General features: G+C 45.8%; 1 protein-coding gene across 1 annotated transcript in view; it reads right to left on the bottom strand.

Moving 5' to 3' along the window:
- Window positions 1-13,893, bottom strand: part of Btbd9 (BTB domain containing 9) — a 365,934-nt gene that overhangs the window by 76,055 nt on the left and 275,986 nt on the right. Inside the window, exon 8 of the mRNA XM_057794462.1 lies at window positions 13,670-13,859. Coding sequence (XP_057650445.1) covers window positions 13,670-13,859 — 190 coding nt within the window. The remainder of the gene's footprint in view (window positions 1-13,669; window positions 13,860-13,893) is intronic.

Below are 13,893 nucleotides of genomic sequence, written 5' to 3'. Positions count from 1 at the left end.
GAAGGTTAAGAGCACCAGCTGCTCTTCCAGAGGACCCAGGTTCAATTCCCAGCACCCACATGGCAGCTCACAACTGTCCATAACTCCAGTTCCAGGAATCTAATACCCTCACAGAGACAGATACATACATGTAGGCAAATCACCAATGCACATAAAATAAAAGTAAATTATTAAACAAAAGCAAGTATTCTTGAGACGTGGAACCTCTTTTACAAACAATTACAACATCGAAGATCCTCAGTGTCTAAAAGAGAACACAGCAGAGTTTAGGGCGAGGGTTGATCTGCCTAACATGCACAAAGGGCTGGTCTGCCTAGCATGCACAAAGTTCTAGGCTCCACCTCATGTACCATAAGGGAAAAAGTACAACAGATTGGAGCTACAGCTTCAGATTTTCCCTGACTCTTTTTCTCTAGCGGTCCAAAGGCTACAAGACACAGTAGGAGAACCCACTGGGTCACGGCATGTGTTTTGTTCCCAAAGCAGACGCTGATTTTAATACTGCTTTTAATAGTAGGTTTACAAGTATTCTTATTTTCTTTCACTTTTGGAAATGTAGAAGGCATACGAATGCCTTGACTCCTTGCTTTTCTTGTGTAGGCCAGAGAAGTCAATGAGGAAGTGTCTGGCTAAATTATACAAGGGTCATCTACACTTGTCTTGTAAAGAGAGTTTCCTGGCTCCTAAGAGGGGGAAGCATGACATATGTACTGCTTGTCTCTTTACAGGAAACCTGGCCAAGCCCAAGAACTGGAGCCAGTCTCATTGAATTGTACAGAGCTGAAGAATAAAGGCATGGTTTAAAATAAGGTTGAACTTAACCTAAAAATGTCTAAAATATCTTTCACTGAATGTTTCGAAATACATTTTTTAACGTGGCAAATTCCACATGGAGTTAAGATTCTGCTGAGAGGAAGGGAGAGGAGGGAGGGACAGAGAAACACAGGGAGGGAGGGCCAGTGAGGGAAGGAGGGAGGGAAAGAAGGGAGGGAGAGAGGAAAGGAGGCAGGGAAAGAGAAAGGGAGGGAGAGAAAAAGGGAAGAAGAGAGGGGGAGGGAGGAGGAAAAGAAAGAGGAAGGTGTTTAATTAAAATAACCCTCACTCCCTGAACTGATTGTAAATGCCCAAGATGAACACTCTTAGGTCAAAGACACACAAAGGCAGGCCACCACCCTCCAAATCTCAGTAAGATGGAAGAGGCAGACCAGATGAGCATGTTACAGAGAAACTTCAAGTTCATAAATAATATGCAGAAAAAGTTATGCAGTCATAGACAGGGCAATGGGAGTGGCAGCAGCTCAGGAGGAAGACAACCGCGAAGCCCAAACCCTATCAGCCAAGCAGAGAGGGTGCAGCCGTCGATGGCCAGGGAAGATCTTTCCCTTGCCATCTCTCTAGTGCTGCCTCCCAGGGTTATAAAATGCAATTTGCAAGATAGCTGGCCAGAGGAACTCAGGTCCAAAGATCAACAAGACTACACAGTACTTGGTACTTTAGCTGAACTCCTCAATCTGGCATCTGTAATGAAGCCAGGCTTGAACATGTTCTTCCTGAATAGACCCAACTCCTCCCACCAGTTCTCTGCCCACTGCTCAGTTTACCACCAACAGCTAAATGTCAGTCACCACAGTAACCTAACCACGACAAAGCTGCTTTCCGATCTTTCTAGGAAGGTTGGTTGTCACCAGTAAGGTAATGTTCACCTGGTTACCATTAATTATCCGTAGATAATGAAATGCCTTACCTATTTCTTAACAAGGTTACCATGAATTTCGCAATAAATAGTGTTTTATTGCATTTGTCTTCTTTTTTAACCTCACAGAAATGAGCACAGAAAGGCCAGTATCAGAAAGATAAGTGACAGGGTCTGTAGTAGATTTCAGTGGACATTCAAATGGTACATGTGAAGAGACTTGGGAGCAAGATCTATCATCCTAGTCTCTATACCCTGTCCCAGGGTGTGGAGATGTGGAAAAGAAATGCCCCCATAGGCTCAAGTACTTGAACTCTTGGGTCCCTCGCTGGTAGTGCAGATTGGCGAGGTGCAGAAGGTGCTGCCTTGCTAGAGGGAGCATGGCACTGGGGGGCGGGCTCTGAGAGCACACAGCCTTGGTAAATTTACAGTCCGCTCTCTGCTTCATGCTTGGTGTGTCGCTCAGTTTCCTGTTTCGGCCACCATGCCTGCCTTTTGCCACGCCTCTCGGACGTGACTGACACAACCCCCTGGAACTATAAACCCAAATGAGGTCTTCTAAGTCACCTTGGTCATGGTGGTCTTTCACTGCTACAGAAAAGTAAATAATGCAAAGGCCTCGAGCTAAGTAAATGCCAAGGAAAATTCTGTAAAATTGAGAAGCAAAGAAATACTGTTTACTAATAGAATGCGCAGCTCAAAACCCTCAAGCAAAAGGCAAAGAGCACAGCGTGTTCTCTGTTCCTGGGATGAGGCCTACTGTGATCCTTCTTCAGTCCTCAAATTGGTTATTAATTCTCATCACTACCATTTAAGGAAGTCGCAATCCAACACACAATCCTGTTTTAGAGAAACGGGAATTATGAGAGAACACTGCCCATAGCCTAGCTGCTCACAAGTCAATTCTTTTTTCTTTTCTTTTTTCTTTTTTGATTTTTTTCGAGACAGGGTTTCTCTGTAGCTTTGGAGCCTGTACTGTGACTAGCTCTTGTAGACCAGGCTGGCCTCGAACTCACAGAGATCCGCATGAGTCAGTTCTTCACCAGCTGCCCTTAAAAGTACTTTGTTACTTGCCAGGAGGTGATGGTGCAGGCCTTCCCAGCCCGTGGGAAGCAGAAACAGACAGATCTTGATCTTCGTGAGATAGAGGCTATCCTGGTCTACAGACCAGGAAAGGTACCAAAGTTACACAGAGAAACCCTGTCTCGAAAAACAAACAAAACAAAAAAAATACTTTGTTACCTCCAAAGTGAGCGCAGTCACCCAGTGTGAGGACAGAGAAGAAAGAAGAGGCAGGAAAAGGAGGAAGGGAGAGGGAAGCAGAACATTTGTAAGCAGATACCCTGGGTGAACAGTCACAGAAGCGGCTCTACTAATTTGCAGCCACCCTGAGTTCCACACATTTGGAAAAGAAACAAGGGGCCCTAAGCACCGCGTACTGAGGACTGAATATGGGTATGGGATTGGCGGGAAGGAAGGGCAGGAGGACACCGGAGGGTGTCTGAATGGTGCAGCTCTGGATGGCCTCAATGCTGTACAGCTTATTTCCAAACCCCGAAAGCCAGAAGCACCACTAACTACACTCTAAGACAAAGCACAACATGGCGTGCCCCAAGAAGTCAGAGAAACAGTCTAGAGGTAGTGTGGCAGTCAGCACCTACACCTTCATAGAAAGTAAAGTCTCTTATTTACCATTTCATTCCAGGGTAAGTGGATATGACTAATTTTTTAGTCAAGTTGTTGCTATGTAGCCCGACGAGCCCAGAATTCACTATGTAGCTCAGGCTTCAATCTTATAGAAATCATCGTGCCTCTGCTTCCTTAGTGCAATCCTGTAATGCGTGATAATGTGTGTGCTATATGCCTCAGTGGATGTGGTTTTGTTTTGTTTTGTTTTAACTCCAGATTTAAACACTGAAAATGTTATTTCTTTACCACTTTTTTCTGTGTGGTTCTGGGTTTGAACCTGGAGCTTGGTGCATGATGGACAAGCACTCTACCACTGAGTCACATGCCCAGCCCCTATTTTCCTTTAATTGGAAGTCAACTAGGATCTTGCCTGCCTCCAAAATTTTATTATGTACATGATTTATCACTACGCTGGCAAAACACAGGGACCAGTTACAGAAAACCTGATTAAATATTTGTAACAGAAACATAGTTTTTCTTACGAAGTAAATTTCATGAATAAGAAATCAAACACACATAATCAGCAAAGCCTCTCATTCTGGATCAGAACTGTATAGTAAGCAGACAGCTTTTTAAATTTACACAGTATTTTTGAAGATGAGACTAATATAAAGCACAATTATTATAGTACTGTTTAGACACATCCAGAAGCTGTAGCCTCAAAGGACAGCTTTTAAAAATAAATGTAGCTGGGCATGGTGTCCTCTGCCTATAATCACAGCACGCTAGAGGAAGAAGCAAGAAGATGGAGAGTTTGAGGCCAGCCTAGGCTATCCCGTGAGAAGCGCATAAATAAAATGAAGACAAACAAAGGCTGGGAGTGTAGCTCAGTGGCAGAGTGCTTGCTTAGCACAGTCAAGGTTTTGTTTCAACCCTCAGGACCTGAAGAAGAGCCCCTCACTGTTTTCTCTACTTTAAATGGGACAACCACATCTCAATGAAGCTGTCTTTAAAATAAGGAAGCAACAGAGCACATGGACTATGAGAATTTGTAAAAATCCCAAAGCATGATGAACCCAGCACAAGGCAGACTCTGTGGCAGTGCTGTGGCTGGGTGAGCCATTCCATCACTGCGGATCTCAATTTCTCAGCCAGCGTTGCTAGGGTTCACCTGGTGACCTCGTGCTTCCTAATAATTGTAAGCGCACATGGGCTTCATCTCAGGGCAGGGATACAAGGGCTCTGAGCGAGGCTAAGTCTCTTCCCTATGAGAAGGGGCAAGCTGGCCTGGCAGGCTCGAACTGTTTTCTCTCTTTGCCCTTTTCCTTATTCCTATCTAAACACAGACTGGTAATGAAAGCAGAAAAGAAAAAAAAATGTATAGATCATTGAGTTGTAGGACCTTACCCCTATTGAGTAAAAAAAAGAGAAAGATGCCAATAGAATAAAAACAAAAATAAATTGAAAAAGAATTTAGATCTTTGTTACCTGCCACCAAACAAAACTCAAATAGAAGCTCCTCTGGAGCAAATGAGTAGTAGCAACAGTTAACTGAGTTTCAGTAACTTACAGCCTAGGGAACAAAAGTAGGCTGACTGGAAGGCAAGGTGCCCTTTCTTATCTCTTTCTTTTTAGAGCCAAAGAGGCTCTGTGAGGCCATCCAACAAACAGGAGTCTTCAGAGCAAGTCTCAGCACCAGCTGCTTGTCCTGCTTAGTGAGGAGAACAAGGAGCCCAAGCAACACAGCGTGCACCCAGAACTCCTAGGGGAAGAAGAGTGAAGATGGATGACTCAGCAGTTAAGAGCTCCGGTTGTTCTTCCAGAGGACCTGAGTTCAATTTCCGGCACCCACGTGGCGGCTCACAGCAGCTGTAACAAGTTCCAGGGACCCCAACACCCTCTTCTGGACTCTGCGGGCACCAGGCACTCACACGGTACACAGATATATGCACATGAAACACCCACACCCATTAAATCTAAATAAAAAGAACTAGTGGCAGCAAGCAAGAGAAGCATCAGCCAGTGCTCAACAGTAAACAGGAAACGCAAAGCCATCCTGAGTGGTGCTGGGTTACAGGAAAAGAATCATAACAAGACGATGTCACCATGGAGGAATGAGGGTTCAGAGGGAAGAAAGACAATCTTTCCCATTAAGACTCAAGGGCAGCAAAGAAAGAAGACCTTGGGAGCAGCAGGAGCATAGTGTGCATTTATCTAGTAACTGATCCCTCTTATATGGAAGCTGATACATCACTGAGAGAGGCAGTAAAGCAGAAAAAAAAAAAAAAAAAAGACTCGCCAGCAGGAGAGAAGCCCACAAGTCCTGGCGGGCAGACGAAGAGAGTCCTGGGGGTACTAGGTAGCTCTCCTAGCCATTGCTGCTGCTGCTCACCAGAAGAATGTGGAGTACAGGCAGACAAAGGGGCCAGGCGAGAGGAGCAGGCGCAGGGCTCTCTTGGTCTCAATGGCTCATTTCTTACCTATTTCTGAGACCGCTTCTGGCAAGCGCCTCTGTGACTATGCTTTTACAAACAAAACAGCGAGGGAGGAGGGCTTGTGAGCGCACTCCATGACACTGACATCTAGGAGCTGGAGCAGCATGAAAGATGTAAAGTTGAGCTCCCAGAAGGGAGAAGCTTCTTAGTTAAAGGTGCCTGGAAAATGTGAAGATTCCACAGACAAACTTCTTGGGATTGCTGTCAGGACTGAGCTTAAGTAGCTAATAGCCCTTCATGACTTTCAGAACAGCTTTATTCACTTCCTACTCACAAGATACAGGGAAGCAATCTGGTCTACTAAATCTGTAGAATTTCCATCATTTCTCAAAGTTCTTCCATCAGCCCTTCCACTAGCAGCCATGTTTCTATGGCTCTGAGCAGCCAAGGCCGTCAGCCAGAGCAGGACTCCCTATGCACTGTACTCAGTCTTCTAAGGCAAATGAATGACTGTGAACTGGGTGCTTTCAAGGAATGTAACAATCCTAGACAATCAACAAAGCAGTGTTTGTGTCTTCCTGGTGGGCTATTTTTTGACAACCAAGAGACTTTTCACATTAGCTAGCTGCATATGTAACAGCTAGCTGTCGTGTTCCCCAGAGAACCACGAGATGTATGTAAGCAGCTGACAAGGGAGGTAAATCGATCCCCCCACTCCCACTCTCTTGCACGCACACACGCTTTTGGGGTTTTTCAACCTTTCTTGCATCCCCAAAGAGCATATGACTCTATCACCCTCTTGTATTTTCCACATGTAACTAAGCTGCCACAGTAATTCATTCTCGTCTTGAAATTCCCTACCATGGAAAATGGCTAGGGTCTATTTACTGTGCCCCCACACTCTATGTGCTGCCAGGCTCCAGGATTCCTGGCCTTTGTATGTTCACACAGTCCAGACTCCAGCGTCTGCTGGGAACCACAGACACAGTTCTTTACTCTGTGATTCTTCTGGAAGCCAGAGCTAAGGTCTGTGGATGAGGAGACGTCAGCATGATGCAGATGGGCTCAGGGAGAAACAGCACTCAGTAAATAAATCACAGACCAGCAAGACAAGGAAGAATCCTCAGTTCAGGGCCATGACAGACGGTGCTCAGCATGACTGATATGAAGCAAATTTGGTAAAATATCTTTCCAATTTCAACTAGAATTATAGGCAATCTTAATCCAAAGCAGAGGAGTCATATATTTAGATGCTTGCTGTATTCTTTAGACTATAAAATTTCTAGCTCTCTAGGTTGCAAAGAAGGCTGTCTTAATGTAAACAGATGTGCTGCTGCCCCAGAGGCACTCAGACAGGATGAAATGGAAGCAGAGCGGGATGAGGCAGCAGGCGTCCTTCCCAGTGCTGATGCCGGTGCCTGCCTCCTGAGCCCCTCCTCTGTCATCTGCCGGTCCAGATCTTTAGCAGTTTGCTCACATACGCTTAGATCAGCCACACTGAGCAAATATGATGTCCAATTTAGCTGACAGATAGAACTCCTTTTGGCTGCACACACAGCGCTGTCAGTGCAGTCGATGAGTGTTTACCATGTACCACGGCACACAGCACCAGACCAGGCACTGGGATTTGCCACGGAAACCGAGTCCATCACAATATTAAAAAAGCCACTATCTTCCATTTGAGACTTTCTATGATCCTCCAGGAAATGATGGGTTCACACACAGAGACAATACTTGAATAATTATAAACTACTATTTGAAGCTCGAACTTTAATTCCTCTCTTCACCCTTATTGAGTAAACCTTAATTTAGGCCTATTAAGTAAGAAACAAATGGAATGGCCTCCAATTCCTCTTTTTCTCTCTGTGCCTGTCCCTCAGGACAGAAGGGGATGAGTAATATTCTGGAAAGCTGATAAGCAGCAGAAAGAAGGAAAAATAGCAGTCAGAGGGGGCCCTGGCACTCACAACCTGAATAGGTAACCTACAGTTGGCCCAACTGTTCAATAATGAAATGGCAGTTGAACCTGGTGTGGACATAACTGTCCATAGAAACAGGCCCACAGCAATACACATGAGTCCTTGCTTTGTACATTTCCTATTTACCTATGTGTAATAACTCTAGGACACACACTGATTTGCACTTCAGTCATTCTGGGCCAGATTATCTTACATAGGAGGCAGGCCTGTGGATGTTTCTTTTTGCTATTGAAAAATAAAAAGAGCCTCATCACCTCAGACTAAAGAGATTATGAACACCCATCAAGAATATCCTTTAACCCATTCAGTAACCTTGCTACGTGTGTGCACATGTGTGTATTCCCATTCAGTAACCTTGCTGCATGTGTGCACATGTGTGCATTGCCATTCAGTAACCTTGCTGCGTGTGTGCTCATTTGTGTATTCCCATTCAGTAACCTTGCTGCGTGTGTGCACATGTGTGTATTCCCATTCAGTAACCTTACTGCGTGTGTGCTCATGTGAGTATTCCCATTCAGTAACCTTGCTGCGTGTGTGCACATGTGTGTATTCCCATTCAGTAATCTTCCTGCGTGTATGCACATGTGTGTATTCCCATTCAGTAACCTTGCTGCGTGTGTGCACATGTGTGTATTCCCATTCAGTAACCTTGCTGCGTGTGTGTACATGTGTGTATTCCCATTCAGTAACCTTGCTGCGTGTGTGCACATGTGTGTATTCCCATTCAGTAACCTTGCTGCGTGTGTGCACATGTGTGTATTCGGACTGAGGACTCAAACAGTTCTTGTGTCATTAACTCCTCAATTTGTGTTGATTTAGCTCCATCTATTGACACTGGACCTCCTTGGGCAGCCTATTTACTTACAATTAGGTTTGTTATTTAAAGCATTACGGATATTTTACTTAGACTATTGTATGTATCAATTACAAAACCGTTCTTTGCAAGCTAACGTAAAAATTGTTCCTGTAATTGATTATCTTCCAGTTAAGGTTTAGGTAAGCTCTGTCATCTATCAGCTGGGGAGGGCTGGCAGGTATTCAGTGAGCTCATTGCATAACACGCTTGTTTCCCCTCCCAGACTTAAGGACAATGAACAGGGTAACTCCATTAGCAAGCAGAAAGATGATCAGCCTACATTACGGGGATGGGGATTATCAACTAAGATCTAACAGATCTGGTTAGTCATTAGGACTCTAGCCTGGTATTTTTATGTGGTCAAGCCTCTGAAGATTTCCTGTTATTTAAATCTTAAATGATTTTTAAATGCCAAGGAAATTATATAATTACTACTTAATTATCCACTTTTAAGCCACATTCCTGGAAATTTCTTTCTCCCTAAAAGTGAGTAAAGTCTGCTGTGCCTGTCAACCTAGCAACAAAGACCAGCTGCTTTGTTTCTGGTTCCACTGCCTTGGAGGCATGTCCTGCCCAAGGCAAATGCTGGAAGCTGGCTCTTCCAGAAGCTGGAGCAGGGAGGCAGGGCAAGAAGGCACCTCCAGGGTGTGTGGTAGGGGCTCCCATCTCTTGTTCTCCTCCCACCATGGCACTCATAAAGGGAGTGCCATGGGGAGAAAGTGGTTTGGGGAGTTGGTGCTAAGTATGCAGACAGTAACAAAACCCCTTTTGGCTGTCACTCCCCCAAATCTCTTAGGCCTTGCCTCTAATTTTCCCTCTCTCCTCTGGCCCTTGGCACTTGTCTATGGTACTTACCCTGGCTCTTGAGGGGTGCTTGATCACACGTCCCCGTCTCAGACCACCCAGTCTGAAATTGAACTGTCTCCCCCCTTTCTTTTTCCTCCTGATGTCCTCATAGCTCTTCCAAGAATTTAGCACACTATAAGCATGCTTGTTTCTTTTTTTAACTCTGCTTCTGAGTGTCAGCTCCAAAGGCATGCGAGTGCTGAGCTTGCTTACTCAATGCTGTATCCTAAGCATCTCCCACAGTATCTGATACACAGGACAAAGCCAAGTGTCTGTTATATGAATGAAAGTGAAGGGACAGGGAGATGATCAGAGATCGTGTGTCCAGCCACCCTCCCCAGGACACCTCAGAGGACACCCAGCAGGGACTGGGCTCTGCTGACCATGGAGCCCAGGCACTCTCCCTGCCAGGAGAGTTAGCTCTGCTTGCCTGCATAGCCACTTGGCAAGCTCAGGAAAGAATGAATGATCTTAACCATAGAACACCATGTACCATATGAGGAATAAAGAACATCAACCACTGAAACCTTTGCCTGAGAAGCCACCAACTATAAAGAAATCTGTATTTTCAAAGCTTATGTGACAGGGGGAGGTGAGTTTCCAGGTTCCCAGCTCTGCAACCACTGTGCCAGGGAGAACGAAGCTCAGCTCTGTAACACTGCCCTTAGGTGTGGACTCCAAGTCACTGGGTGATCACAGATAGAGTGACAAGAAAAGCGAGTTAGTCATCATGAGCAAGAGAAGCGGAGGGTCACATGCTACTGACTAATCGGTCCACTGCTGGTCAATCGCCATCCCCAGGAGAAGGTGCCACTGACCTAGCTTCACATCAATAAATGTCTATCTGGGCACATCAGCTGCTGTAGCTGCCGCCTGCCAAGACACCCAGTGCTGTCCATGGGCACTGGTGGCCAGGAAACCTCCCTCCTTTCCTCTTAATAATGTCACAGAAGAGGCAAATGCCGTTTCTGACAACATAATGTTAGCTTCACCAAGACGTGTCTCTTTGAATGCCTGGCTAGTTACACAGTGCTGCAGCTGAATGCATTTCCTTACTGAAGAGACAATAGTGGGCTTCAGGAAGTTAGAGGCGCCACACTGGGATGAGATACACAATTCTGCCTCAGGTTGTGTGCCTGTTCATCATCTCTCCTCTGAGTCACGAAAAAAGAAATTATTTGGAGGAACCATTTTCATTCCACACTTAGATCAAGCCAGGTGGGCCCATTCTATCTGCCTGGAGCCCAGTAACACTTCGCTCAAGACAGTCAGAATTCAAGTCTTTGGTAGAGCTAGAGGTCAAGGTGGCTGTGCCCCAAGACAAGCCCTTGTTTGTTTGAGTTATCACCCTGGCAACCATCTCAGGCTCTCTGCTTGATCTAAAATTGTAAATTTTCTCTTAAAGCTGCTATAATTTTCAGTCTGTCTACAGGACTACCGCAGGGGCACGTCCAACCTGGCGTGAGAAGCCAGTTCTGAGCTACCTCAGGCCTCAGGTAGCAGGCAAGGCTGGGAGGAGTCGACAAATCAACAACTGGTACAAATGAGAGGAGCTCTACACCAGTGCCGATGCTTGATTAAGATGTACTGTATGGCTTCGGTCAAGTTAATACAAACCTAGACATACCTGGGTAGAGGAAATCTTAATGGGGAAAATGCTTCCAAAAGACTGGCCTGTGGGTATACCTTTGGGATGTTTTCTTAATTATTGATTGATGGGAGGGCCCAGAGAGGCAGTACCACCCTTGGCAGGCGATCCTGAGTTCTGTAAGAAAGCAGGCTGAGCAAGCCAGGAGGAGAAAGCTAGTGAGCTTCAATCCTCTACAGCCTCTTTTCCAGTTCTGCCTCCAGGCTCCTGCCCTGACTTCTTGCCCAGACTTTTCTCAGTGTTAGGGTGTGGCCCATGAGTTGTAAGCTGAAATCAACCTTTATCCCACAAGCTGCTTTCAGTCATGGCATTTTATCACAGCAACAAAACCCTAAGACAGAGGGTGTCTCAGTAAGCTCGGAGGATGATGGCCAGTATTCCCACACGGATTCAGGAATACCAAAGTATTCCAAGAGTAAGAGGGAGTACAAGGTAAGTGATGAGATCAATATGATCCAAGACTCAAAAGCATGGCGTTAAGGAGCACAGGACCTGTGGCCTGATCAACACAGCGACTTGGGTGGTCTCAAGACACAAGAGACCAGGTAACGCTGGACAGTGGTGGTGCACATCTTTAATCTCAGCACTTGGGAGGTAGAGGCAGGTGGATCTCTGTGAGTTCAAGGCCGGCCTGGTCTACAGAGTGAGTTCCAGGACAACCAGGGTTATACACAGAAACCCCGTCTTGAAAAATCAAGAGGGGCGGGGCAGGCACAGGCTGTAACAGAGTCACTAACACTGTTTCCCTCTGGACTGTGCTGGGGAAGAGAGGGTCTAATGGTAGATCATGTAGAGGAGCGACCCCACAGAGGTTTCACTCGGTTACACAGCTGGGAGAAGTGAGAACTCTGGGAGCTGTTTAGGAGGCAGCACAGAACCTCAGGACTGACTTCTGGGCAGCAAAGGGGAGATAAAAGAGGGGAATAAATTTAGGAGGGCCTTGTGGTTTTGGCCAAAGATGTATGGACCCATCAAACCAATGGAGAATACTGAGACTGAGGTACAGTGGCTGGGACAGGATGGGAAGGACAACCGAATTCCATTTAGCTGGTTTGCTTTGAGACACACAGAGACAGACACCGATGGTGTGCTGGGGGAAGAGCACCCAGGACCAGGTAAGTGAATGGGATTGAGAAGCCATTAAAGAGGACTGGACAGAGGTATGAAGTTGCCCGTTTGCTTCAATCTTCACTGGTAGGAAGACTGGTCCTCAAATTAGAAATGGCAGAACAAACATAATAAAGAGAAAATTGAAGTCCCAAATCGGTGAAGTGAAAGAGAGTGTCTAGTCAATTTAAATGATTCCAAGTCTTCTGGCTCAGATGAGTTACACCCCAAGCCTGCTGTAAGAAATTGCAGATGTAATCTCAGAGACACGACTGGTAATCGTCAAGAAATTGTAGGGAGACAGTGCCAGAAGACCAATGAAAGACAACTGTTAGCACAGATGTAAAGAGGGACAGACTGCAAAGGAAATACAGTTTACATCACTAATGACCAAAGGCCTAGGAACGCATATTAGGCAGATGGTGGGAACACGGTAGTGAATACACACAGCTCAGAAAACAGTATGTCCCGTGTGCTTAGCCCCACGCTTCATCTCCTGTGATGCTTGGCCTATGCTGTAGCTCTTGATGAAACGGGGCTGACCGAAAGGAAGAAATCGGGCAGTCTCAGTTCAAGACATCCAGCACTGATTCCTCAGCCCGTGTGGGGAACACAAAGCAGCCTGAGCTATGGTGGCATCCTGAGCACAGACAGGCTGTCTGCTACACTGCTTCCCTCTGCCTTCCTCTGCTGGCTCTTTCTTCCTGCAGACTGTCTGAGAAGAGGGAGGAGTAAGCCAAGTGTAGAAAAGCACCATGTGGGACAGTTACGACCTGCCAACAACTCCATGCTCAGCAGACTGAGGTAGACAGACATTTATTTTTTCCTCTATGAGGCCTTCAAAGGCCTCCTTAGAACCAAGGGAGGAGAGGACAGGAGGAGAGGGGATGCTAGGGGAAGGGAGGGCAGAGGATGGGAGGAGAGAAGAAGGGAGCAGACGGGCACAGAGGGGAAACAGACAATGCAAAGAAATAGCACCTACCACTAAGAACTAACTTTTTTGGGGGGATACTAGTCTCATACTTAAAAACTAATAAAATCCTTTAAGTCAAGCAAAGTTAAAGTCCCCGTCTTAAAACAAAATGGATCAAGAAGAAACCCAAACACAAAGCCACTAAAAAGACTGTCTAGAACAAGGCTTCTTATTTGGGTTTCTGATTCATATACAAAGGTGTTTACCAAAGCTGGAAAAAGCTTTTAACCTACAACACCCCTCAATATGACCTTGTAAGCTTCAAACCCACACACGAGGCCGCAGGAGTAAAACCCTTCGGAGAGAGGCTTCTCATCCAGTCCTCTCTCCCTGCTGACTTCAGGTCTAAATTCAGGGTACCTTACTAAACAATCCAAACATACAGCTGGATCTCCCTGCCCTGCCTCCAATCTTTATAATAAACAGTAGAATTTCTTCTCTGAAGCTATTGGTGATTACGTATATCTACACTCTTTGAACTAACAAATGCAAAAAAATCTTACCGTATTGACCCAATCATGTATGGCTGTGCCAGCTGAACCACAATTGCACCACTTCCCAGCTGATGACATGTGTAGCCAGAATCCCAGTCATAATTCTTAGTGTCCCCATTGAGCAAGGCATTTCGGCTCCGGCTGACTCCTTCAATCACACTGGCACAATCAGCAATCGTTGCAACATTCTCCATGGGAACTGTGAATCCAAAGCACAAGATCCGACATCAGGA

The sequence above is a fragment of the Chionomys nivalis genome, chromosome 19, assembly GCF_950005125.1.
Source record: "Chionomys nivalis chromosome 19, mChiNiv1.1, whole genome shotgun sequence".
Classification (NCBI taxonomy): domain Eukaryota; kingdom Metazoa; phylum Chordata; class Mammalia; order Rodentia; family Cricetidae; genus Chionomys; species Chionomys nivalis.
The sequence above is the reverse complement of the archived record's forward strand: the minus strand, read 5'-3'. Positions and strand labels throughout refer to the sequence as shown.